At 37.1% G+C, this 26,547-nt stretch overlaps 1 protein-coding gene across 1 annotated transcript in view; it reads left to right on the top strand.

The window, feature by feature from the left end:
* Nucleotides 1–2,591: 2,591 nt before the first annotated feature.
* The window catches only part of adcyap1r1b (adenylate cyclase activating polypeptide 1b (pituitary) receptor type I), a 32,953-nt gene continuing 8,997 nt past the window's right edge, over nucleotides 2,592–26,547 (top strand). Inside the window, exons 1-5 of the mRNA XM_027155657.2 lie at nucleotides 2,592–2,980; nucleotides 10,929–11,093; nucleotides 15,104–15,200; nucleotides 25,678–25,788; nucleotides 25,893–25,996. Coding sequence (XP_027011458.1) covers nucleotides 11,034–11,093; nucleotides 15,104–15,200; nucleotides 25,678–25,788; nucleotides 25,893–25,996 — 372 coding nt within the window. The 5' untranslated portion in view covers nucleotides 2,592–2,980; nucleotides 10,929–11,033. The remainder of the gene's footprint in view (nucleotides 2,981–10,928; nucleotides 11,094–15,103; nucleotides 15,201–25,677; nucleotides 25,789–25,892; nucleotides 25,997–26,547) is intronic.

Here is a 26,547-nt window from a genome sequence, read left to right on the forward strand (position 1 = left end):
TCTTTTGGGATGCAGCTTGTGTATTTTTAGTTCAAAGGAATGCTAGGAATGCATAATTAGTGTGAGAAAGAGATGTGAAAGAGAGAGAGAGAGAGAGAGAGAGAGAGAGAGAAAGAGAGAGAGAGAGAGAGAGAGAGAGAGAGAGAGAGAGAGAGAGAAAGAGAGAGACAGACAGACAGATTGTGAGAAACACAGATGAAGACACTGTATGTGTGGTCTATAGTGTAACAGTATTTATGGTCTGTGAGTTAAAATAACGATGCACAGTTTCATCACCTGTTGTCTGGCTGCTGTACACAGTTCTGCCTCTTCTCGGCACACTACTATGAACAATGAGCTGAACAATTAAACGTCTTAATGCCCATCTTCATGAATAATTCAATGGTGTTGTCCACTTCATGTTGCAATGTCTGTTAACATTTAAAAGCAGGGTCTCCAATTTTTAAAAGCCAATGTCGACATTTGAAGTCAAGTCAAGTCAAGTCAAGAAGCTTTTATTGTCATTTCAACCATATATAGCTGTTGCAGTACACAGTGAAATGAGACAATGTTTCTCCAGGATCAGGGTGCTACATAAAACAAAGACAGTGCTAAGGACATGTAAGTAGTCTTAGCCACATAAAGTGCAACTGTGCAACCTGGTGCAAACAGTGCAGGCACAAAGTTCCAAGACAATACAAAAAGTACAAAAAATCACCAAAACAAACACGTCCCTAACCCAAATGGGTCACACCCCTGTATTGATAGCTCCGCCCACACATACATACGTAACCCAGGCAGCTAATGGAAAGAAATGTGTCTTTATCATAGCTGAAGGGAAGAACAATACGATTGCAGATAAACAAACAAGCAAAAATAACCAACGTTACTCACCTATCGAGAAGGAAAAAAGCGCCTCGGCGTCTTAAGTAAAGTTGAATTTCCCGAGTCAATAACTCCTGATCTAAACGCTGTTACTACACAAAATGGTTGTAGCTGCGTCTCTACATTACTACGATAGAAAAGAGGTGTTATTTGTGTAGTAACAGCGTTTAGCTCAGGAGTTATTGACTCGGGAAACTCCAATCTGTGAATATGCTCCAACTTCCCGCTCCTTCATTTTTCTCCAGTGCTAGAACGCTGATCCTATATTAACACGTCCTACTTCTTGCCTTATCCTAAGCCTTTATTCGCTTTCTTACTTTGTTTTTAATCCTCCATGACAATGTTAAAACCGTTTGTTTTGAATTTGTTTATTATTCGGCCCGACTCGGGTTTCTGAAGCATTTCTCAAAAATCGGAGAACCAAAATATAATATAATCGGCCTTTAACCAAAAACTGACTGAATAAAAAGGGCTTATAAAATACCATCATAATTACAGATAAATGTTAAATTGAAGGAAAAAAGAACAGAAAGTATTTTGATAAAGTGCTGGGCCTGCATGAGCAATTAAAACAGCTAAGTCTTTGGGAGTGATGAACAATATCTTAATAAATGATCTTCCCCGAGTTTGTGATTTGTTGGCGAATGCTGTCTAAAAATGCTGTCACTCAAATTTCTCCCAAATGTGTGCAACTAGGTTGAGAGATGGTGACTGTGAAGGTTGTATTTTTGACTGACATCTTTTTAATCCTCTTAAATATATTTGGCCTGCATTTTTTCCTTTTTTTTTCTGTTGTTGTTCTGACAGATTTCATGTTGTTATTGTAATATTATATTTTATATGGCAATATATGTGCCGTATGCATCTATTTTAAATGGCAATATTTTACCATATATATATATATATATATATATATATATATATATATATATATATAAAGCTAAAACAATGAAATAAATAAACAGAATAGAATTTTATTGACAGATCAAGGCAAAAGAGGAAAAGTGACTGAGAGCATTAGAAACAGAATTTGGGAGATATAGCGAGCCAACAAGCAAAACAAGAAGACAATAGAAAGTGGGAGACAGAGAGAAAAGGAGAAGGATAAAGAAGCAGAGCTGGACATAGTCAATCAGACAAGTGGACAAAAGAGTGAAGGGAAATGAAAGAGAGAGGAGACTAAAGCAGTTATGGGAACCAAAGTGATTAGCTTAAAGTAGGAGAGGGACATTCAGAGAATGATGGAGAACAAGAAAAAGGTCAGAGAGAGACAGAGAGACACATACTGAGATGATCTGAATGAGAGATGGAACGCATTGAAACACTTAATGATGTAAAGATGCTGATGCCATAGTTTTGCTTGAACAAAACAGATAAAAAAAAAAAAAAACTCAAGCAAGCAAGGAAACACCAGCAATGATTCAAGCATTACAACTCTTGTCATTACCAATAAAAAATCCTTAGTTTCTTTAAGTGAATAATTTGCATGCTAAAAGAAATTTAAGATGATTAAACACTGAGGACACTGTTCTTGAAAAGCTATACTCGGTGTGTGTGTGTGTGTGTGTGTGTGTGTGTGTGTCTCCCTCTCCCTCTCTCTCTCTCTCTCTGTGTTTGTGTGTGTGTGTGTGTGTGTGTGTGTGTGTGTGTGTGTGTGTGTGTGTGTGTGTGTGTGTGTGTGTGTGTGTGAGAGAGAGAGAGAGAGAGAGAGAGAGAGAGAGAGAGAGAGAGAGATGATCAGAATTCCAGGCACATAGCGGCGGCTGCATTGCCAGTCTGCGCGCAGAAGCGCAAAGCAAGCACGCACACGCACACACGCACACACTTATTCACTATTACAGTCACATCGCCGTTTCTCTCAGTGTTTTCCTCTCCTCTCTCAGTGCTGTTTATGCGGGGTTTCTGGAGCATTTCTACAGCACAGCTCAAGACGCTGCAATCCCTGCACTGCTCATCATCACCAAGTTTCCAGGCACAGGATTGTTTCATTTATATTTGCATCGCCTTCTATCGTCGATTTGTTCTACGCATCCCAAAAAGATACCACCAAAGAAAGAGACTGAGGTGATCCACCAGCCTAATATTCAAAAGCCTCATCTCTCTGTGCATTGCGATGGTAAGCTCTCTGAGAATGTGAATTTGTATGGAGTCAGCGGTTGTTGCAGATTTGGAGAGGTTTAAGAGGGAGCAGTGCGTAATGCAGTTATTTTATAGAATGGTCCAGCAGCTCATCATAGAGTAGAAATAAGCATGAACACAGGCAATGTGTAGAAACAGTGTGTTTGGTATGTAACTAGATTGAGGTGCATTAAAGGTGCATTTTATCATTTAATATCTAGTCCCAGTTCACTAAACCTCTTACATCACCACATCTAATGGAAACTGTTTAATTGCATGTAGCTTTATTACATTTCGGGCGTTTCATAAAATTTGACATTGATTATTTTTCAGCTCATAGATTTTTTTTTGTTTACCTAATACTGAATGAACGTAGATGAGAAAAGTGAGGCATCAGATCACCATGCTATATTCACGAGCCAGGCATCACAACGATACAGACCTGACAACTTTCACCACATCACCACACCCAGAGACTAGTCTTTTGAGGTACAAGCAACCAGGCACATTCCTCCTATAGATTCCCCTTAAACCGCTGTCAGATCCAGAACATCACAGTAGATAAAATGCATAGGACAGCTATAGAAAAGCAAGATCACAAAAACCTACAAATGCTATACACAATTATTTTAAACATTCATTTCTAGAAATGACCTGCATCAGTCCCAGATGTTAGATGTTTACTGCATGAATGAATGTAGCAGTGACAATTTCTACTGATGGTTTCACAAATGCATCACAGCTCCAAGATAAACGGTAGATCGAACATTGAACAAATGGTTGTTCAATGGTTGATTGAACAAATTTTGTCTAGACCTACAGATTCCTACTGAAATCAGCCAATCAAATAGTACAATAGGCTGCAACTGGTACTTTGCAGATGATGGTAACATTCAAAATCTCAGTCATGTATCTATATTAGCAGGTGGCCTTGTTGGGGTTTAGCTATATAAACACATGCATAAATACATATAGACACATTCTGCATCAATACACTTTATGTATAACACTTCAGTACATCACAATTCATATGACAGCAAAGAAATGTGAATCCAGACAAGGCCAGGTGACCCTGATGGGATTTATTCATCATGGTTAAGTCTTTTTTTTTTTTTGCTCTTAGAAATGGGGAACAATGGGGAAAAAAAAACCTTGAATAGAAGTTGAATGAATGAGTTTCCCTGAGAAGTCAGGTCTTGTGTAGTCAGCGTTTTAGAGTGGAATTATTTGAAACTGTTTAAATTGATGTTCATTCAGCATGTAATCACACTACATTTTGTATGTGTAGATCCATTATGCTCGTTGACCGGTGATAGGGTAATAGATCTGGGCAACAGGTGATCAATAATTCATGTTACTTTAAAGAGACTCTTGGTGAGTAAAACTGTCTTATTTATCAAAAAAAAAAAAAAAAATATTTCTACTGCCCTTGTTTCCTGTCCTTGTTTCTCCTGAGGAAGAAGCTTGGATGTGAGGAAAGGAATCAAGGAGGTGCAAGCAATTTAGCTTGAGTATTTATTTCTATAAGTAATTTGTATCTATAAAAGGTTTCGTTGTGTTGCATGCTTAAAGTGAAGAAATGAAACAGTAACTGTAAAATATTTTGCTCGTGCTGTTATTATCAAATACAGTGTCCTATTATTAAACTGTAGTTAATGCTTTTACAGTAATATACGTACAGATTGAAGTATTGTCATTAAATAATTAAAAATCATACTTCTTTTTTCTTATTATATTAATGACAAGGACAAAATAGTCTGAGTTAATTTAAAAAGAGTGACGCTCACTGTCAATGTCAGCTGTAATCTTTTAAAAGATTAAATACCTTTAAAGTACAATTACGAATGAACAATGCAGCAAACATAACATTCTTCCTCATTTGAACAGATGGTGTACAGTAATAAATAAAAAGTTTTTCAAATAATATATTTTATATTATAAAATTTACATATATATTATAAAATCTACTGTATATTGTATAAATTAATACAATATGTAATATTGTATAAAATATATACAAAGGTTATACAAAAAATATATGCCAAATTTTACATTTTACAGTTTTTAAAACAAAGTCACTGGATGAACAGTTTAGAACAGATTGAACTGTTTTCTCAGGACTAAACCAAACGTTTGACACAGATACAAACCTTAGATTGTTCAGGCAAAAATTATTTCTCACAGGCGAAATAACGCTTAAAACGTGAGCCGAAGCTCACAAATGCTAAAAATTAAGACTTGTGCTAGGGTCAACTATAAGTTCACACACCAATGCGTATCTTATTAACACAAATAACTATTTCTGTGTTTTGATCATTCAGGTCCCACTGACAAATTAAATTTGGCACAAATGTCTGTTCAGATCATTACAATAAACATTGAAGGGTAGATGTTAAACACGACACGTTGGGAGAGAAGTTCAAGTGTATTTGCTGCAGCTAGAAACTTCTAGAACTAGAAATGACTGCAAAAAACTGTATTATGGATGAAGCAGGAGGAAAACAGGCAACTGTTGTATAGTTACAGCCATTCTGTAAAACATATAACCAAGCATGTAAACGTTTTATAGAAATTCAGGATCGGCTGTATGTTTCACAACGATATAAAAATTGGTGATGTAGAAACTTAGTGGTTAAATTGTTGGAATATTTCTTGGAAGCTTGTGAGTTTGAATCCCAAGGTTCACCAACTAACCCTCATCGGCTCAATTATGTAAATTAAAATGCAATGTAAATTGCTCTTGATGAGAATGTCTGCCAAATGCTGTTAATGTAATATAGTATAAATTCAACAAGTGAAATTTTCCCAGGTTGCCACATGTGTCTTCTCAAAACTGTCAAAACAATGTCAGGTTTGGATTTTTGAACAGAAATTATGGTGATTTTTACACATTTATCTGTTAAACTAACCCTCAAGTTGTAAACAATCTCATGGGCTTGTGAGGCTGCTAGTCAATCTTAAAAAACTCAAAAACGCACAGTCCTCTTTTAATAGATGAGGTGATCTGTCTCATCTGGTCATGAAGCTGCACCACAACTACTGTAAGGACATATAGACAGTTTGGTGACCACATGGCTTTCTTTTGTCGTATGTGTAAACAGATACAGGGACAATTGTTTGGGTCTGTGTTTTTACCAGTTTTTGCTAGTATCGCTTTGGGGTAATGTGAAAGTTTTCCATTGTTGCCTGCCTGGGAAAATGATTTGTGTTTATGTTAGTTACCCACAATGCAACACAGTGGCCTGCTTTAGTAACCACAATCCATTTTGCTCACTTGGGTGGCATGAGGTGCCGGGATTGAACGCCCCCTTAGAGAGAGAGAGAGAGAGAGAGAGAGAGAGAGAGAGAGAGAGAGAGAGAGAGAGAGAGAGAGATTTTTACTATTATAGTCAAAATGGCATCACATCTTTTAGATATATTGTAAGATTCTGTATTTTTCCTCTTTTACTCTCTTAAAGGAGATTATTACTCAGTATACTAATGGTAATCCCTCTCTTCTCTAAACAACAGTCAGCAGGCTAAATATAGCCATGGGGACTTCACAGATTGGCCAGCCAAGTCTGGTATTAACACACGCTAATGAGGTTTTCAAGAAATATGAAGAAACATGGACAAGAATTCCTCTTATTTCATCTCTTGTGACAGATTTGTGCCATCCCCAAGCATGAAAATGGATACACATTTTCTATTTCAGCTCTATTTTTTCAATCTCTCCACTCTCTGCATGGAATAGATGCTCTTATACTTCCATTTTTTTTCCTTCATGCCTTTATCCTACCACTATTTCTTGCTGTCTATATATATTTATGTTTCTCTGGCACAGGGATATATTTTGGAGATATATAGTAACTGAATTTTAAACTTTAAAATAAAAAAACATTTTTTTAATTAAATAGAATGCTTTTCTTTGTTTCTATACTTATGTAAAGCTGCTTTGAGACAATGTCCATTGTTAAAAGTGCTATACAAATAAATTAAATTGAATTATTGTCGTATTTTTCATTTGTCATTCGTTTGCTTCCCTCTCTATTTTTTTCCTTTTTTCTTGTTTCTGTTTTTTAACTCCTTATTCATTTTATTTTTTCTCTTTCAATACCTAGATATTTTTATGTCAAACTTCCTTCATTACATTTTCCCTTTTAATGATTCCTTCCTTCAATCTCAGAAGGTGAAAGGAAGGAAGCAATGAGGTGACGGGAAGTGAGTGGGAGTGAGGGAGGGGGAAGAAAGATGGAAAGGGAAGGTGGGGGAAGGAAGGGAAGTAAGGAAGGAAGGGAAGGAAGGAAGGAAGGAAGGATAGAGGGACGGAAGGAAGAAAAGGGATGGAGGGGCGGGAAGGGAGTGGTGAGGGGAGGTAGGGATGGGAGGGAGGGGAGTGAGTGGAGGAGGGAGGGAGGGCGGGAGTGGAGGGAGGGAGGGGAGGAAGAAGAAAGAAAGAGAGATAGAGCGAGGAGCTAGAGGAGAGAGAGAGGAAGAAAGCACGCAAGAAATAAAGAAGGCAAGCAAGGAAGGCAGGAAGGGAAGAAGGCAGAAGGAAGGCAGACGGCAGGAAGGGAGGAAGAAAAGGAATGAAGGTACGAGAGGTGACGGAAGGAAGGAAGAAAGAAAGAGGGGAGGGCGGGAGGGTATGGAGGGAGGAGAGGGAGGATGAGGGAGGGTGAGGGAGAGGGTCGGGAGGAGGGAGGGAGAAAGATAGAGAAGAGAGAGAGCGCGAGAGAGAGAGAGAGAGAGCTATATAGATCTCTCGATAGCGTAAGTACTCCCGAAGACCGTAAGGAATGAATGCATCAATGACGGAAGTACGTCATGCAGGACTCCTTTCTTCCTCACTTCCTTCCTTCCTCACTTCCTTCCTTCCTTCCTTCCTTCCTTCCTTCCTCGCTTCCTTCCTTCCTTCCTTCCTTCCTTACTTCCTTCCTTCCTTCCCGTTCTGTATCTGCCTGGTGGGGAGAATTTTACAGCCCATACTGGCCAGTCAACAAAGAGATGTCTTGGCAGGTTGGATGTTTATGCCTCATTGCCTTTGCAAAGTCATTTGGACTATACCACCACTCTCCAGAGGGTTAAGATTGGCTGCTTCATTTAGTCTTGTTTACTTGGGGGTGATTGGTTGTTGGACAAAATCCTTGTAGTACAGTGAACAATTCACTTGAGTCTGATTTACTATGTGTTAAAATGAGTTTCAGTGTAATCAGTGACTGTAAAATGGTACATATTTTTCCCCTTTGAGCTTACATTAAAGCTATTATAATAAAGTAATAATAAAATAGCACAATGCATTATGTTGAGAGAAAAAAAATCTGACATTGCTTTTGTTAATATGCTGAACATTTATCAGCTTGCTTGTGGATTTTTATGGACTGGAGAGAGAGTTTAATGAAGCATGTTGACTCAGTGACTGATCGCTTGGCACACACAAGTTCACTCTGTTTGACTTGGGTTCAGAGCTGTATGGAAAAACGAATGGCACATACTGTACACTCCTATTTCACAGGAACCTTTATGTATTTGGATCAATATTATAGTTGTTATTTATCCTTTTTAATAATCCTAAGCTCTCTTCACACTTTCAAGTGACAAACAAAGTGGCAAAGTGACAGGCACCTATTTATTTTCTGGTGATGGTGGCAAGCCGACACAGAGACAGACCGCTAGACAACAATTGAAATGAGATTTTCTCACTGTTACGCAAATGAGATATGGCAAAGTAAAATGACAAATCCAAATGATTGGCCTCAGTAAATTCCTCAGACATTCTTTTGTGGGTTGTCCACTGAAACCATCACTCTCACAACTAGAGTTCCTACTTGTATGTTGATTTAACTGCATTCATTCTAAAAAGAACTCTTTTTATAATAGATGATTAGATTAGATTCAACTTTATTGCCATTACACATGTACAAGTACAAGGCAATGAAATGCAGTTTAGGACTAACCAGAGTGCAATAGTAGCAAGTGCAGGATATACAGTGTTTAAAGATTTAAATAAGTTAAGACAAAAAACAAAAAACTGTATATCCTGCACTTGCTACTATTGCACTCCGGTTAGACCTGGTTAGATTGAACTCTCGTATAGCATATTAGATTTTTCCTGACTTGAAATACAAAAGGATAACACAAGGATAACAACAAGGTTTTTAAATTCTCTAGTACAGTGTATGCATTTTGTGTAAATCCCTTATGCTGGTTATTCGCTTTCCTAGGAAGTTAGTCTTTAATGTAAGTTTGAAGTAGGATGTTAGTGCATGTATAAGTGCGGGTGTGACAGATAAAAGCTTATCTACATTTACACACACACACACACACACACACACACACACACACACACACACACACACACACACACACACACACACAGACACACACACACACAGACACACACACACACACACACACACACACACACACACACACACACACACACACACACACACACACACACACACAATGTGGCATAGCTGGGGGAGTTTGTGAGTCAGCTTCATTCCACCCACTAATTACACCAAGAGCCATGATGCAGCTGCTGCAGCTCTCTCACCCCTCTACTTCCCTACATCCCTAAGTCCATCTGTTTCACCCTCTGTCCTACTCTCCGTCCTAACTCTCATCACTCTTCTCTACTCTTAAAAAATCTATCCAACACTTCCACACTGTTGCTTGAATCGGTAATTATCCGTGAGCAACCACCATCCAGAAATCTGGGTTGTATCAGCGCAGCTACAAACTACCAAGCAAGTCCGTCGAGCTGGCCTTTGACGCTCTAAACCTGGTAATGGCTGGATGAAGTGAAAAAGTAAAAGAAATACCTGTAGTGATAATAGTATTCTATATATGAAATACTGTAGGGTCACTGCACTTTCCCAGAGAATATCCTTGCGCTTAATGTTTAGCTTGATTGCTATGAGATTGTTCCTTCACTCCCACCACTAGCTGCCATTTTTGCTTCTTGATGATTTCATAACATGATTAGTGTTGGTATGCCCACTGCCTCAGGAAAGTCATGATTTAATCTCTCTAAGAATGTATTAGAATGCGAATACGAAGAACAATGCTACAATAACAATATTTTGAATACATTCCTTTAAGGTACAGGTAAAACAGGGTGTCAGATATCTTTAAAGTGTAGTTGCTTAAAATTTTATAATTCCACATGCATGACATTAAGAGTTGTGCTACATTATGTTTTTGGATTTTATTAATTACACAGGATGAACATCTCTTAATTCAACAAATAAATTCATCAAAATTATCGCAATATCACTAATTTATCACAGAGATGCTTTGGGTATATTTATATATGTAACATGGCAAAAGCAGCTTTTTAGAACATAAACATAAAACAAAATATAAAATATTTATATAATTAAATGTAATATAATATATAAATATTTATCTTAAAATTAATATAAATATTAATATAATCCCGACCCGAGAAGTGCAGATAAGCGGTAGAAAATGAATGAATGAATGAATAATACAAAAAAATCAAGATTAATATTAGACTTATATTTAAATGTACTGTATTTGCATTTATCCCCAATGAACAAGTCTGAGGTGACTAAGGTGATTGAGGTGGCAAGGAAAAACTTCCTTAGATGGAAGAGGAAGAAACCTTGAGAGGAACCAGACTCAAAAGGGAACTTCATCCTCATTTGGGTGACACTGGAGGGTGTGATTATAAATACACACTAATTCAATACACAGTTCGACAAATGTTGTATTGTTGTGGAGATTGTTGTCCTTAAATACCACATCTAGTGGTATCTTGGTATGTCCACATCTCCTCTTGGTATGTCCTAAATGTCTTAAATGTCTTAAAGTGCTATGGAAATGCACTGTATGTGCATAGTAGTATAAAATTATATTTAATCATTTCAATGGAAATGATCACCTTTTTAAATAACTGCATAAATATTAACACATTGTTGATTTTATTTACATTTCAGATTCCAAGATGATTTAAAAGAACAGCAATATTCGTGAATCTCTTTGCTACCTTTACTACCCTGATCTCCAGTGCAGAAGATTTCACAACACCATCTTTGAATAAAATGGCTGCCCTTGTGAACAACTGCTTTTACATGCTCTTGGCATTTACTCTACTTCCTGAGGTAAGCCCTGTACACGTCATCAAAAAAGAAAACACTATTGTATACGTTGATGATATAAAAGACCGTCATGTTGGATCTCATGCGTTATACAATTTTATTGCAAATTACAAATCTATTAACAAAGAGGAATTAAACATCTCTAGAGAGGGAAAGAAAGATGATACAGAGAAAAAAGGGAAAATAGCCCTAGAACAGACATAGTGCGATACTCAAGGCTGTCAAAACATTCGGCATTTTATGTCACCAATTACAGCTCTTTAGATTACACGCTTCAGATGTTTTGCTTCTGGCAGCATATGCCTTGTTCAGCATGATCTCGACTCTCATGTACACACTATCCTCTTCAACACGAGGAGGATAGCTCTGTCACTGTTTACATGAAAACCCATTCGTTCTCCTTCTGCTTCTATCCCGAGAAACAAATGTCCACGGGCACATTTACGTCACACACAGATTGGCACCAAACAAGGTCCTGGCATCCAGTGAGTATTGGCAAGTGATGGGCCAAATGTAAACTGACCAGGAGCCAGCACAGTTCTGCTTGACTGAGTGCTTCAAGCAGTCAAGGTTAAACCATTCTTGCACATGGCTGCATATGTTTCTGCTCAGTCTCTCCACAGTGCACATTTCAACTCAAATAAAAACATTTGTTCAATGCCCAAGGACATGATCCTGAGATCCCGAGGCTCCTGATCTACTGCAACCCTGACCAGTATAAGCATATTACTCATGGCGGGTGAATGATTGATAGAGAGAAAGAGCAGTATGTTTATATTAACCAAATCTAGACCAAATAGAAGAGATAGACACCACTGAGATCTAAACACCTAAATTAAGGTCACATTCACTGCGGTGTTACAGCTCTTCATTGTTCCTTATGTGAAAGATAAATCACTTGATTTATAGCCCCAAATAAGGACTGACTGTGAGTTGACTTAACATTGTTCTTTTTTTCTACTAAGGTTAAATAAATCGATATATTCAATCTTCCTTTGTTGCACCCCGTTTGCATGAAGGTTTGGCATTTTGTGCAGACTGAGATGCTTCTCTGTTTAACATTGGTGTAAAGAGTGCTTATTTGAACCCTTTTTATGCTGACATTTCACTGTTAAAAGGTTTATAGAACTGCTCAATAGTTTTAATAACATTTTAAAAACACATTTCTGAATAAACTATAAAGATTGCTGAATTAATATTCATGAAGATCAACTCTTTCTGTAATACTCAGCCTGGAACAATCGACCATGCAACAGCAATCTTCTCATTTCTGATGTCTGATATGAACATTGATGTGAACTGAAGCTCTTTACCTATATTTGCATTTACTTTGTGTGTTTTATGCATCTGGGTTTCAAGTGGACATTGGTCTGATTTGGCATAAACAATGGTCTGATTATGAGTGGATACTACTATATTTGTTCATGGACATTGGTCTGTTTTTTAATGGACACTGGTATGTTTTTGAGTGGACACTGGTCTGGTTTTGGGTGGGTGGTCACTGGATTTGAGTGGACACTGGTCTTGTTTTGGGTGGGTGGTCATTGGATTTGAGTGGACACTGGTCTTGTTTAGGGTGGGTGGTCACTGGTTTTGAGTGGACACTGGTTTGGTTTAGGGTGGGTGGTCACTGGTTTTGAGTGGACACTGGTTTGGTTTAGGGTGGGTGCTCACTGGTTTTGAGTGGACACTGGTCTTGTTTTGGGTGGGTGGTCACTGGTTTTGAGTGGACACTAGTCTTGTTTAGGGTAGGTGGTCACTGGTTTTGAGTGGACACTGGTTTGGTTTAGGGTGGGTGGTCACTGGTTTTGAGTGGACACTGGTTTGGTTTAGGGTGGGTGCTCACTGGTTTTGAGTGGACACTGGTCTTGTTTTGGGTGGGTGGTCAATGGTTTTGAGTGGACACTGGTCTTGTTTTGGGTGGGTGGTCAATGGTTTTGAGTGGACACTAGTCTTGTTTAGGGTGGGTGGTCACTGGTTTTGAGTGGACACTGGTTTGGTTTAGGGTGGGTGGTCACTGGTTTTGAGTGGACACTGGTTTGGTTTAGGGTGGGTGCTCACTGGTTTTGAGTGGACACTGGTCTAGTTTTGGGTGGGTGCTCACTGGTTTTGAGTGGACACTGGTCTTGTTTTGGGTGGGTGGTCACTGGTTTTGAGTGGACACTGGTTTGGTTTAGGGTGGGTGGTCACTGGTTTTGAGTGGACACTGGTTTGGTTTAGGGTGGGTGCTCACTGGTTTTGAGTGGACACTGGTCTTGTTTTGGGTGGGTGGTCAATGGTTTTGAGTGGACACTAGTCTTGTTTAGGGTGGGTGGTCACTGGTTTTGAGTGGACACTGGTTTGGTTTAGGGTGGGTGCTCACTGGTTTTGAGTGGACACTGGTCTTGTTTTGGGTGGGTGGTCAATGGTTTTGAGTGGACACTAGTCTTGTTTAGGGTGGGTGGTCACTGGTTTTGAGTGGACACTGGAGTGGTTTTGAATAGACACTGGTTTGGATTTCAGTAGACATTGGTCTAGATTTTAGTGGACACTGGTCTGGTTTTGAGTGGACACTGGTCTCGTTTTGAGTGGACACTGGTCTGGTTTTTAGTGGACACTGATCAGGTTTTGAGTGGACATTGGTCTCGTTTTGAGCAGATACTGGTCTGGTTTTAAATGGATATTGATTTGGTTTTGAGTGAATACTAGTCTGGTTTTAAGTGGACACTGCTCTGGTTTTGAATAGACAATGACCTGGTTTTGAATGGACATCTGTCCATGTACTTATTAAACATCGAGACCAGCAGAAAGTCACAACTTTCACTTGTGTGCTTACCAAAAAAAATTGCACCAAGCAGAAACTAAAACATTGGTAGACAACACACTGTATGTATGCATGAGAATATGGGATGATAACATGACAACATGTCAACTGTATTTAGCTCTTTTTCACTGTTTAATTTATCTGCATATGACAACAGTGAAAATGAGTAGTATAATAGGAAAATGAAGTAATATAATGTTTTTCTTTTTTTGATTTGATTACACAATTCCAATTTGTAGCACATTATGCTGTTTAGAAATTGGCGAGGAATATAACAAGCTAAGTAATGAATAACATACACATGATTGGTGGGGTTTCAACTTGCTTGGTTATCATCTCAATACAAGCAGGTCTATCATTATTATCACTGTAATTATTTGTGTTGCATGAAAGAATGGCACAAAAAAGCTTGAAATGATTTATGGGCAAATCTAACATTCATTTAAATTAAACCATGAAGAACAAACAGAAACCATGAACATTGGAAACTAAAGTTTGGAAATGCACAATATCAGTTAGTCTTCAGAAATGGACATGGAGGCACAAATGGACAAACTACTCAACCAGAAAAACTGATCAGATGAACACGATGAGGTTAAGGATAAAGCCAGGATTGGTTGAAAACAACTGAATGAACATTTTGCTCATGATGGAATATTGGACATTGGCCTGATTTTAAGTGGACTTTGGTCTGAATTGTAATGGACAGAAAGTGACGTGACATACAGCTTAGTATGGTGACCCATACTCAGAATTCGTTCTCTGCATTTAACCCATCCAAAGTGCACACACAGCAGTGAACACACACACACACACACACACACACACACACACACACACACACACACACACACACACACACACACACACACACACCGTGAACACACACACCATGAACACATACACCCGGAGCAGCCATTTATGCTGCCGTGCCCGGGAAGCAGTTGGGGGGGCTCGGTGCCTTTCTCAAGGGCACCTCATTCGTGGTATTGCCGGCCTGAGACTCAAACCCACAACCTTAGGGTTAGGAGTCAATCTCTCTAACCATTATGCCACGACTTCCCCCAAAAGGGGGAAAGGGGGCAAACAAAATAATGTGATGGCAGTTTTTCCAACATCATCATCTTTATTGTAATCGTTCTGTATGTTTCCATATGAGTGCAAATTTCATAAATGTACCAAATCTGTCATTTTTTTTATTATCTTGCAGTTCTTAAGCATGCACCCAGACTGTGTCATCCAGCTAGAAAAAGAAAAATGTATGGAGAGGATGGCCTTGGACGACCCTGGCAGTGAGCCTGAATATGGTAAGTAGTGTGTGTTGCTTTATAGTAGTTTAAATATCTACAGCATAGCTGTATAATGGAATGATTCATTTAGAGGATATTTACATAATTATGTGTTTGATTGCTTGATATTCTAAATCTTAATCTTGTAAAATATTAATATGCATATAGCAGTGCAATTCTCTGCAGTCCTCATTTGAGGCTTCGCTCATTTCTCTGATAACAGTTTTCTCTCATATCTCAGGTGTTTTTTAGCGATTCTCTATTATTACTTACACATTTCTATTATTTTATTAATAAAGATTATTCTATCTCTATTATTGATCTCTATTATTGCTTACACTTTCTGAGATATTTCTTAGATTAATAGAGTCAAAAAGAAATGTTCAAAAAGAAATGATGTTCATTACTATCAGTATCCAGACATGTAATCTTTTGATAATGAATAAGACATTTTTCTGCTGTAGCAACTAGCAAGTTGGTAATTGGTGTTAAAAAATGTTATTCACTACTTTCACATTTATCTAGTAACTCTTTTGTTTATGGATGTGATCTACAGTGAAGTCAGATTTGAACAGAATGAGTTTCTTCAAACACAATTTAAAATTTTTGATGAAACACTCCTGAATTTGTATATTGGCTAAGCACTCGCTCACATAGAACATAATTTTGTCTGTTGGATTCAATAAGTTTGTCAATAAATAGATAAAGTAGTGTGAAAAAGTGCTGGTTGTCCTGATTTTTTTTTTTGCATGTTTGTCACACTTTAACTTTTCAGATTATCAAACAAATGTAAATATTAGTCACACTAATAACACGAGTAAACACAACATACAATTTTTAAACGAAGGTTATATTATTAAGGGAAAACAAAATCCAAACCTACATGGCCCTGTGTGAAAAAGTGTTCACCCCTAAACCTAATAATTAGCTGGGCCGCCCCTTATCAGCAAGAACTGCAATCAAGCTTTTGTGATAACTTGCAATGAGTCTGTTACAGCATTGTGGAGTAATTTTGGTCCCCTCATCTTTGCAAAATTCAAGCCACACTGGAGGGCCACACTTTCAGCCACACTGGAGGGCCACAGCATCTCAATAGGATTCAGGTCAAGACTTTGACTCGGCCACTCCAAAGTCTTCATTTTGTTTTCCTTCAGCCATTCAGTGGTGGACTTTCTGGTGTGTTTTGAATCATTGTCCTGCTGCAGAACCCAAGTTCACTTCAGCTTGAGGTCATGAACAGATGGCCGCACATTGTCCTTCGGGATTTTTTTGGTAGACAGCAGAATTCATGGTTCCATTTATCACAGTAATTCTTCCAGATCATAAAGCAGCAAAACAGCCCCAGACCATCACACTACCACCACCATATTTTACTGTTGGTATGATGTTTTTTTTTCTGAAATGCAGTGTTACATTTATACCAGATGTAATGGGACACACACCTTCCAAATAGTTCAACTTTTGTCTTGTCAGTCCACAGAGAATTTTCCCAAAAGTCTTGAGGATCATCAAGATGTTTTCTGGCAAAACTGAGACGAGTCTTTATGTTCTTTTTGCTCAGCAGCAGTTTTTGGCCTTTTGGCCTTGGCCATTTTTGCCTAGTCTCTTTCTTATGGTGGAGTCATGACCACTGACCTTAACTGAGGCAAGTGAGGCCTGCAGTTCATTGGATGTTGTTGGGGGTCTTTTGTGACATCTTGGATGAGCCGTCTCTGCGCTCTTGGGGTAATTTTGATTGGCCTATTTAAGTTTTAACTTAAAGTTTTAACTTAATATTAATAATTAATTTAATATTTAAATTCGTTTCATGATCTGACACATTAAAGTGTGACAAATGTGCAAAACATTAAAAAATCAGGAAGGGGGCAAACACGTTTTCACACCACTGTATATATTTGTATTATACCAAGTATATAATACAGTATATATTGGTATTTATACCAATACCAAGCAGTATATTTGAACGAAATATATATATATATATATATATATATATATATATATATATATATATATATATATATATATATATATATATATTCATTGTTTGGCAGATCTGAGCACTATATATAATTTAGGGAGGCTTAAGGCAAATTTTTCATTTAAATCATTTCAATTGATTTAAGTGCTGTACATGAGAACCTATAGAGATACAATTGAGACCAGCAGCAAGAACTGGTGGAAGCGCTGAAAGTGTCCCATATCACCATGAAGTTTGAAGGTGATCACCTGCCTTTTTGAAAACTTGAACAATTTGATGGTTTAAATGATCAGTGTTCAGTGTATGGCAATTGGACATAACAATTTGTAATATGTAACAATTTGAGGCTTTTAATCTGTATCCCAACTGTGAAGCATGGAGGTGGCAGCATCATGTTGTGAGAGTGTTTTGCTGAAAAAGAGACTGTTATACTTCCTTAAATAAATCTCATAATTAGAAAAGAGAAAATACTGAACTAGAAATACTGAAGCAACATCTCAAGAGTTAAAGCTCGGTCACAGCTGGATCTACAATTGGGACAGTGATCCTAAGCATACCTCCAAAGCTGTAACAAAACAGCTTTCATGACAACAAAGTTGAAGCTTTCAATTGGCCACAAAACCTGAATTTCACAAAAAATATGTAGCCTGAGCTAAAAAAAGTGTGTCCAAGCAAGGGGGCCTACTGATCTGACTCAGTTATTGCCAATTCTGTCATGTAGAATGGGCAACATTTCCAGCAAAGTATTATAAGTAGCTTGTTGTAGACTACCCAAAGCTTTTAATTCAAGTTAAGCAATTAAAAGGCAAAGCCACCAAATACTGTCAAAGTATTGTATGTACTACAACAGGTAGTCATGGTAACCTGGGATTTGTCATGAAAAAATTTAATCTGAATGTACTTAGCCTAGGTGCATGTAAACCTCTGGCCTCAGCAGTAATAAGATCTCTTTTAGATTACTTTTTATCCGAGGTGTAAGGATTTAGACCAAATAATATAAATAAAGTTTGTGGAAAAGCTGATCTGATTGCTCTCTACATTACCCAGATCACATTTTTATGCTACGTTCATGACTAAGTAGGAACAGGATGGAAGGAAATAGGAAAAGCAATTAGAACAGCCCTGAAGCATGCAATAGCTGAGTCAGTAGAGAATAATCCTGCTAAAATTAAGGCCTATTTGCTACTCAAGACGATTGCAAAATGGTTGTGTAAAATCTAATCTAAACCACAGTGATACTCACAGTACAGTCATGACGCCCTGCTTCAAAATGATTCCCATATGGTCACGAGTGATTCATGTAAAATGTAATAAGCAACGAAAGATCCAATTCTTTGAGAGTTTTATCTTCAGTGAATCAGTGAATTGTTTTTGTCGAACAGACTCGATGTGTGGTTTAATCTCTGAATGATGGTTCAGGACAAAAATTGGCAAAATCCATCATTATGTGTGATATCTCTTACCTTTGATGAGTTGCAGTTGTGTATATGGTACAGTGTGGTTCAGGATTAATTCTTTCTCCAAATTCTCACAGTAAAATCAAGACTTTGTAACTTGTGAGTGTTTATTTGTTTATGATGCACACAAAAACATAATGTATACAGTATATCATTTTACTAGCATTTATAACAGTAAATACTTTTAGCAATCTGTGTCCTACTTCCACTTTTACAATAAACCAGACGATGACCAGCCAACACTTGCTGGGAATTTGTGCAAAGCTGAGAGGATTATATATAAACACACCAGACAAGTACTGACTCACTCGACAATCAGTTGTAATTGCAGTGGCACAATGTTATAAGCCAGTTATTGTTCGTTGTTAACGATTGAACCGATATTTTGTAGAATTTAAAAGCCCACATTGCTAAGAATGTAGTCACATGTACTCTGTAGCTGTGTACCCGAGTCAATCGATTACACTAGATACTGTATTTAGTTACTATGGCATTACATTAAGAGTAAACTAGTACTGAATTAATGTACTGAATTACAGACTTAATTTTAGCTAAAACTAAACACATTGTTTCACATAAATCAAATCATAACATTTTCCTTTTACCACAGTTTTGCATTAGAACATTGTTCAAGTAAGAAGCCATTAGAGGGATTAAAAAAGCCTTGAAATTGTCAGTTATTCCAGATTCATATGTTTATTGGGTTATTTGTCTTTTTCATCTCATCCCAATTCATTTTGAATGCCACTGGTCTAGCCAGTCTTAGAAGTAGGAGATTTCTAAAAAAAAAAAAAAAAATTTAGACTAATGAGAAATACAGAGATGTAAACTCATCTGCCTTAATTTTTGTCACATAAACATTAAAGAACAGTGAAACTCATTTTTTGCTATTTCCAGCTTTGGAAATTGTGGTCAGCCATGATACTGTACCCCTAGAGCCCCTTAAACGCTTCATCTAACACCATCCCTTTAACAGGAACCTGCTCATTAATGCATTTATTCAATCAGCACAATGGATAAAATCCTGCAGATACAGAAACAGAGATTTTATGTTCACGCCAAACATCAGAACTAAAATAAAGTGTGAGCTCCTTAACTGTTGCGTGGTTGTTGGTACCAGATGGGCTGGTTTGAGTATTTCGGAAACTGCTAATATCCTGGGATTTTCACACACAGCAGTCTCTAGATTTCACACCGAATGTGAAAAAACAAACAACAACAACAAAAAATCACTGACTGAGTGATAGTTCGGTGGGTGGAAATGCCTTGTTGTTGAGAGGCGTCAGAGGAAACTGGCCAGTTTCAAATAGTTTGAGTTGCCAGGAACCTCATATAATCCCTCTTTTCAACTGTGGTCAGTAGAAAAGCATGTCAGCAGAAAACCACATCAAGTTAAACTGTCAGCAAAGAACAAGTCTCTGATGCTATCATAGTCATAGACTCACAAAAAACTACACAGTCGAAAAATAGAAAAAAACCCGAATAATTTGCTCTGCATGATTCTATATATTGCATTGCTGCCACGTGATTGGCTGATCGGTAAACTAGATAAATGAGCAGGTGTACAGTTGTTCCTATTAAAGTGGACAGAATGTGTACATATACACAAAGAGCTAATTGCAGAATACATTCTGACACCAGTGAAGTACTGTCAATATTGCACATGTCTATAAACCTCTGGTTAATCAGAAATAATGCTTGTAATAAAATGTTGTGTTTACTTATGTAAGTGTTTTCTTAAGAAAGCAATATAATGCGCATTTGCACATTTGTGTTTACCTCAGATCATGATAATGGAGTTATCGGAGCTCTATGAGTCTGCAATGCAAAGATGCACAGTTGCGCTTTGATGCTAGCCACACATTTGTGTCTTGTGTAATTAACACAGCTTTGTAGAAAGAAGGCAGGATTTGTGAAATCAGAGTTAATGCCATTTGGGACTGACTAAATGTTCCTGTGGCTTCCAGGAAGCACATGTCACTTTAATGCCCCCCAACACATCTCTGAATCATACACATAATTTTTTTTTCTTTGCTCTGTTTTATTAATAAATAAATTAATACTGGTTTCCAGTGTATGATAATATAATAACATGATGCTTTACATGCCACTTTCCTTTGGGTTCTTAATATCTACATTCCTGTTTTATATATATATACTGGCCATGTGGACAACAACAGAAACTAGTGTTCACAACAATATGGTGTCACTGACAGACACTGAGAGGCAGATGAGATATTGAATATATATAGAATCAGAAAATCACACGACAGCTCCAGATTGACATGTCGCTTTATCTCTGTTACGCTTTCTATGCTGAAAGTTTGATAGATGTATATGGAAGATTCAGGCATAAATTAATGCACTTATTAGTTGAAGCATTGAGTAAACATAATCTTGTCTCAAACGTAAAAACAGCAGGATTTAATGCTTAGTTGATTGTCAGTACATGAAAGTGTCTGAGGAGAAATATACATCAGTTAAAGACCTGAAATGGGAGCTAAAAGGAGATTTGCTGAATGTGGCTTTGTATAAAAATGATATCTTTATCAAAATACTGTATTGGAGATAAACTACCTGGTGTGTGATGCTTCATCAGTGCTGTTTAATGCTTATTAAGGTTGGATGATAATGCTGTTTTGGCCTGAGATTTGTTCCACAGCATTGTTGAATTCTTGATTCTGATTGGTCAGAAGGTTAATTAATTTTTCATAACTGTAGCTCTGACAGTAATACGAATACACCCCACAGGCTTATAATAATAATGTCCTGTTTGGATATGTTATTATTTTAAAAATAGACTTGTATGGAAGACATTTTGCTTGTTTGAATAATAAACAAATTTAATAATAATCAGATGAATTAAGTCTTGTTATTCAACCATTAACATATATGATGAAGGAGATATTTATTTAATATTTTTGAAATAAACTCCGGTGTCAGTGCTTAGTAACGGTCAGAAATGTAAAGTAGTTCCTGTTTTACTCTTTATTCTTCTGTATGGTCGACTTTGCTGTTTCTCAGTAACATAAAGTGAATTTATTGTACTTAAAGTGAGGGAAATGAAGAAAGTCAAGATGAACAGTTTAGAGCTGTTATGTGATAATAGGAAACAACATGTTTTAGGGACATTTCTATTATTATATAAATACAAATGTTTAGTAATAATTGGCAGAATGCCATGGTACAGAAGAAATAAAACAATTTAATAAACTGCATTGTGGTAACAGTTAAATCTTTTCTGTCATTGATTAATTTCTTACAACAGACATTAACACAAATCTGTATAACAGCCTTGGGAAGTAAATAATTAATAAGCATAAATAATGCGTCATTGAAGTCCTACATCTCTGTTGATTCATAAAGATGAAGGGGAGGGAAGGGAAGGGATGGGAAGGATATGAAAGGGAAGGGAAGGATAGGAAAGAAAAGGAACAGAAAGGAAATTAAAGGAAGGAAAGAAAAGGAAAGGAAAGGATTAAACAGGATAGAATAGGATAGGATAGGATAGGATAGGATAGGATAGGATAGGATAGGATAGGATAGGATAGGATAGGATAGGATAGGATGGGATAGGATAGGAAAGGATAGGAAAGTAAAAGAAAGAAAAGGAAAGGAAATGATTAAACAGTATAGAATAGGATAGAATAGGAAAGGAAAGGATAGGAAAGGATTAAACAGGATAGGATAGGATAGGACAGGATAGGATACGAGAGGAAGGAAAGGAAGGGAAAGGGGAGGATTAAACAGGATAGAATAGAGTCGGATCGGAAAGGATAGGAAAGTAAAAGAAAGGAAAGCAAGGGAAAGGATAGAATAGGATACAATAGGATTCAATAGGATAGGACAGGAAAGGATAGGAGGAAATAAAGGAAAGGAAAGGAGAGGAAAGGAGAGGAAAGGAGAGGAAAGGAGAGGAAAGCAAAGGAAAAGAAAAGCAAATAAAAGAAAAGAAAAGAATAGAAAAGAAAGTAAAGTAAAGGAAATGACCTCTAATGTAGTAATTAAGCAAAATAAAACTTGCAGAGTATGAGTTTACAAAAGAAAATCATTGGGATATCTGAACTGCCATATTTTTATTCATTGAATAATTTCAGTCTTTCACTACAGACTTTCAGTGGATCTTAGTATAGCAACATTATCGTTACATGCTGAGAATATGACAAGAATAACTTTGAGATTTGTTTATCTCAAAAGCGATCGATGGAGTCCAGGACGGTTGAAAACTCTTTTGTGGTATTGAGTGTCTCTCTTATTGACTGAGAGCCTTGCAAGACTTGTGACATGAACACATTATGATACCCGCTGGAGAAATGTTCACTTGTTGGCATGAATTGAAATTGACACACATTTTTACCCATCTACGCTTCTATACTTTCCTCTTTTTCTTCTGTGGTGTAAAAACGGGTTAATAGAGAAATGAAACAGATGAAGTATGTGTCTCAGAATGTAACTGATTATTAAGCTTTGATTGTCACATAACCTAAATATTTTTTCTATTAAATTAGATTATATAGATTATACAAGGCAGTGATGTACAGTATATACTGTATGATTACAGTAATTACAGTATGAACAGGATAATATACAGAGGAATATGCTATGGATATATAGGTATGGATATACAAGACATACAGGTTGTGTGCTATATACATGATATACAGTGTGTTATATATTATACAGACAAATATACAGGTGCTATTGACATAATATACAGGGGTGGGTGGTCACCAGGTGGCAGAGTTCAGTAAGGTTACAGCTCTAGGGAAAATAGCTGTTCCTCAGTCTACTGGGTTTTTCTCTGGAGGCTCCTGAAGCGCCAACTGGAGGGAAGGGGACAAACAGTCTATTTGCAGGGTAGGAGGAGTCTTTAAGAATGCTGCGAGCTGGACGCAGATCGTTTCCTCTGGACGTCCTCAATGACTGGAAGTAAAGTTCCAGTGATGCGCTGGGCGGATTTCACCACCCGTTGCAGAGCCTTGCAATCTGCGGCTGTGCTGTTTTCATAGCAGACTCTGATACAGTTGTTCAGGATTATCTTAATCACACAACGATAAAAGTTTCCCAGAATGGCTGGAGACAGGTGGTGTTTTTTCAGTGTCCGCAGAAAGAACAGGTTCTGGTGATCTTTTTTTGAACAGGCTGGAGTTGTTGGTGGTCTATGACAGGTCCCCTGTTATGTGGATCCCCAGGAACTTGAAGCTGGAGCCAAAGTATAGTACACTGGCAGCTCGTTGATGTAGATGGGGGCATGCGAGCCTCTTCTCAAGTCCATGATGAGCTCCTTTGTTTTGCTGTTGTTAAGGAGCAGGTTGTTGTCTGCACACCATGCGGACAGATGCTGTACCTCTTCCCTGTAGGCTGTCTCATCATTGTTGGTGATGAGGGCAATCACTGTGGTGTCATCAGCAAACTTGATTATGGAATTAGATCCATGCACAGGCCTGCAGTCGGGAGTGAAATTGGAATAGAGAAATGGGCTCAGTACACAGCCCTGTGATACACCTGTGTTAAGGGTGATGGTGGCAGAGTGGATGTGGTTCGACCTGACATGCTGGGATCCGTTGGTTAGATTATGTGACAATTTAATATGTATTAATACAGTTCAACAATCCTGCCACGTTCAAGAACAGAAAGTCTTTTTGCTTTTGTCATCAGGAGATCACGACAGTGTGACTGTCTGGAGGACAATGTCATTAAAGCAATATTTTTGCACAGATTTTAACTTTTAAAGGCTATGGTCTTAAACTTTTTATCAGCTGATAACCAGCCAGTTTGAGTTTAAATGCAGTTTTCAATAACTTGCCTACTCTCTATTTTTTGTCTCTTGCTCTTGTTTCTTCTTTTGGCATTTTGAAGAAGTTCTTACAACCTGATCCACCAGTGCGAATTGTGAATACTTGTAGATATTGCTTAGTAGTGTGTGTATATACTGTAGTTGTATACAAATATTAGGACACCCCATTAAATATTCGGTTCTTTATTGAATAATGTCAACATGTCAATTTCTGATCTTGTTTAATTTGTACCTTTAGATGAAAGTGATGTAAATTACAGCAAATCACTTTGTTAAATGAAAATAATCAACAAATACTGTATTTGTATTTCTACTGAGGAAAAAGTTATGACACCCTGTGTCCTAATAGCTAGTGTTTCCTCATTAGGGTGAAATAACCTCAATAAGACGTTTCTTGTAGCCATCTGCTAGTTTCTGACATCGACTGGAGGAAAGTTTCCCAACTCTTCAATGCAGAATTCTTTCAGCTGTGTGATGTTTGAGGGGTTTCCTGCATGAACAGTCTGTTTAAAATCACCACACAGGATCTCTGTAGGATTTAGATCTGGGCTTTGTCTTTTTTCATCCTAGAATTTTCCATTTTTTACTGTTCAGCCAGTCCTTAGTGGATTTACTGGTATGTTTTTGTCATGTTTAAAGGTCCAGTTGCACTTAAGCTTAAATTTTTTGACAGATGGTCTCACATGTTCCTCGAACACCTTCTAATACAATGAAGAATTCATAGTAGATACTATGATGATGAGCCGAACAGGTCCTGCTGCAGCAAAACATCCCCAATCCATAACACTTCCACCTCCATGTTTCACACTTGGTATGAGGTTTTTTTGCTGAAATGCTGTATTTGGTTTACATCAAACATGCCCTCTGTTATTGTGTCCAGATAATTCAGTTTCAGACTCATTTATCCAAAGCACATTATTCCGGAAGTCTTGGCCTTTGTCTCTGTGTTCTTTGGCAAACTTCAGTCTTAAGTTCAAATAAATGTGGTGGTGTCTTTACTTTTTCCTCACAAAAAAATTTATTTAAAAAAAACAACATTTTATAGATCATTTAAAAAGACCTTTGGTTTTATTTGTTTGGTTATATTGCTCGAATCTTCCAATATTGTTAATATAAAGATAAAATGCCCATATGTTTAACTATTTAAAAGGAAAACACAGGATTTTATGGGGTGTCATTATTTTTTCACATGACTACTGTATATATAATTTTCTATATAATTTGTCTGTCTATATTTACATGTTTTTCTTTTACCTCCAGTGTGTCGCTGGATGTGGGACAATCTGACATGCTGGCAGCCGGCCAGAATAGGTGATATGGTGTGGATGCCCTGCCCTGAACTATTCGAGTTCATGAATGAAGAATATGAAGGTATGTGACATTTGCCCAGAAATCAGAAACAGCCCAGAAATCAGAAATCAATGACCAATTATTTGTTTGCTAAAGGTAACAGTTCACTGTACTATGTGTTGTAGACTTTGGAAAAGTGAGCCGGAACTGTACTGAGGAAGGCTGGTCAGAGATGTTCCCTCATTACGTCGATGTGTGTCCATTTGATGACAATAGAACGAACCCTATGGTAAGCGTTATAAAATGCACAAGAGAAGGTTATGTTTTATTACAGTTTAAATAATTGTTTAAAGGCCCAAATATAATTATGCAGGATAGCGATAATCAGCAATATATCTATGTGGAACTTATTTATTGCTTGTGCTTAGATATTAATGGGAGACTAAATAAATGGTCATTAGGGCATGATGGTTAAACACTTCCTGTGGATATACCTAAAGGGCAACATGAATAGAAAGAAAAAAGTACAATATAGCTCTGATCATACTGTATGCTACTCTAATAATAATAATAATAATAATAATAATAATAATAATAATAATAATAATAATAATAATAATAAATTCAACAACAATAATGATAATAACAACAACAAAATCAATAATAATAAAAACAACAACAACAACAACAACAACAACAATAATAATTATTATTATTATTACTATTATTGTTGTTGTTATTAATAACAATAACAACAACAACAACAACAACAACAATAATAATAATAATACTACTACTACTACTACTAATAATAATAATAATAATAATAATAATAATAAT

Source organism: Tachysurus fulvidraco, chromosome 5 (assembly GCF_022655615.1).
Source record: "Tachysurus fulvidraco isolate hzauxx_2018 chromosome 5, HZAU_PFXX_2.0, whole genome shotgun sequence".
Lineage (NCBI taxonomy): Eukaryota > Metazoa > Chordata > Actinopteri > Siluriformes > Bagridae > Tachysurus > Tachysurus fulvidraco.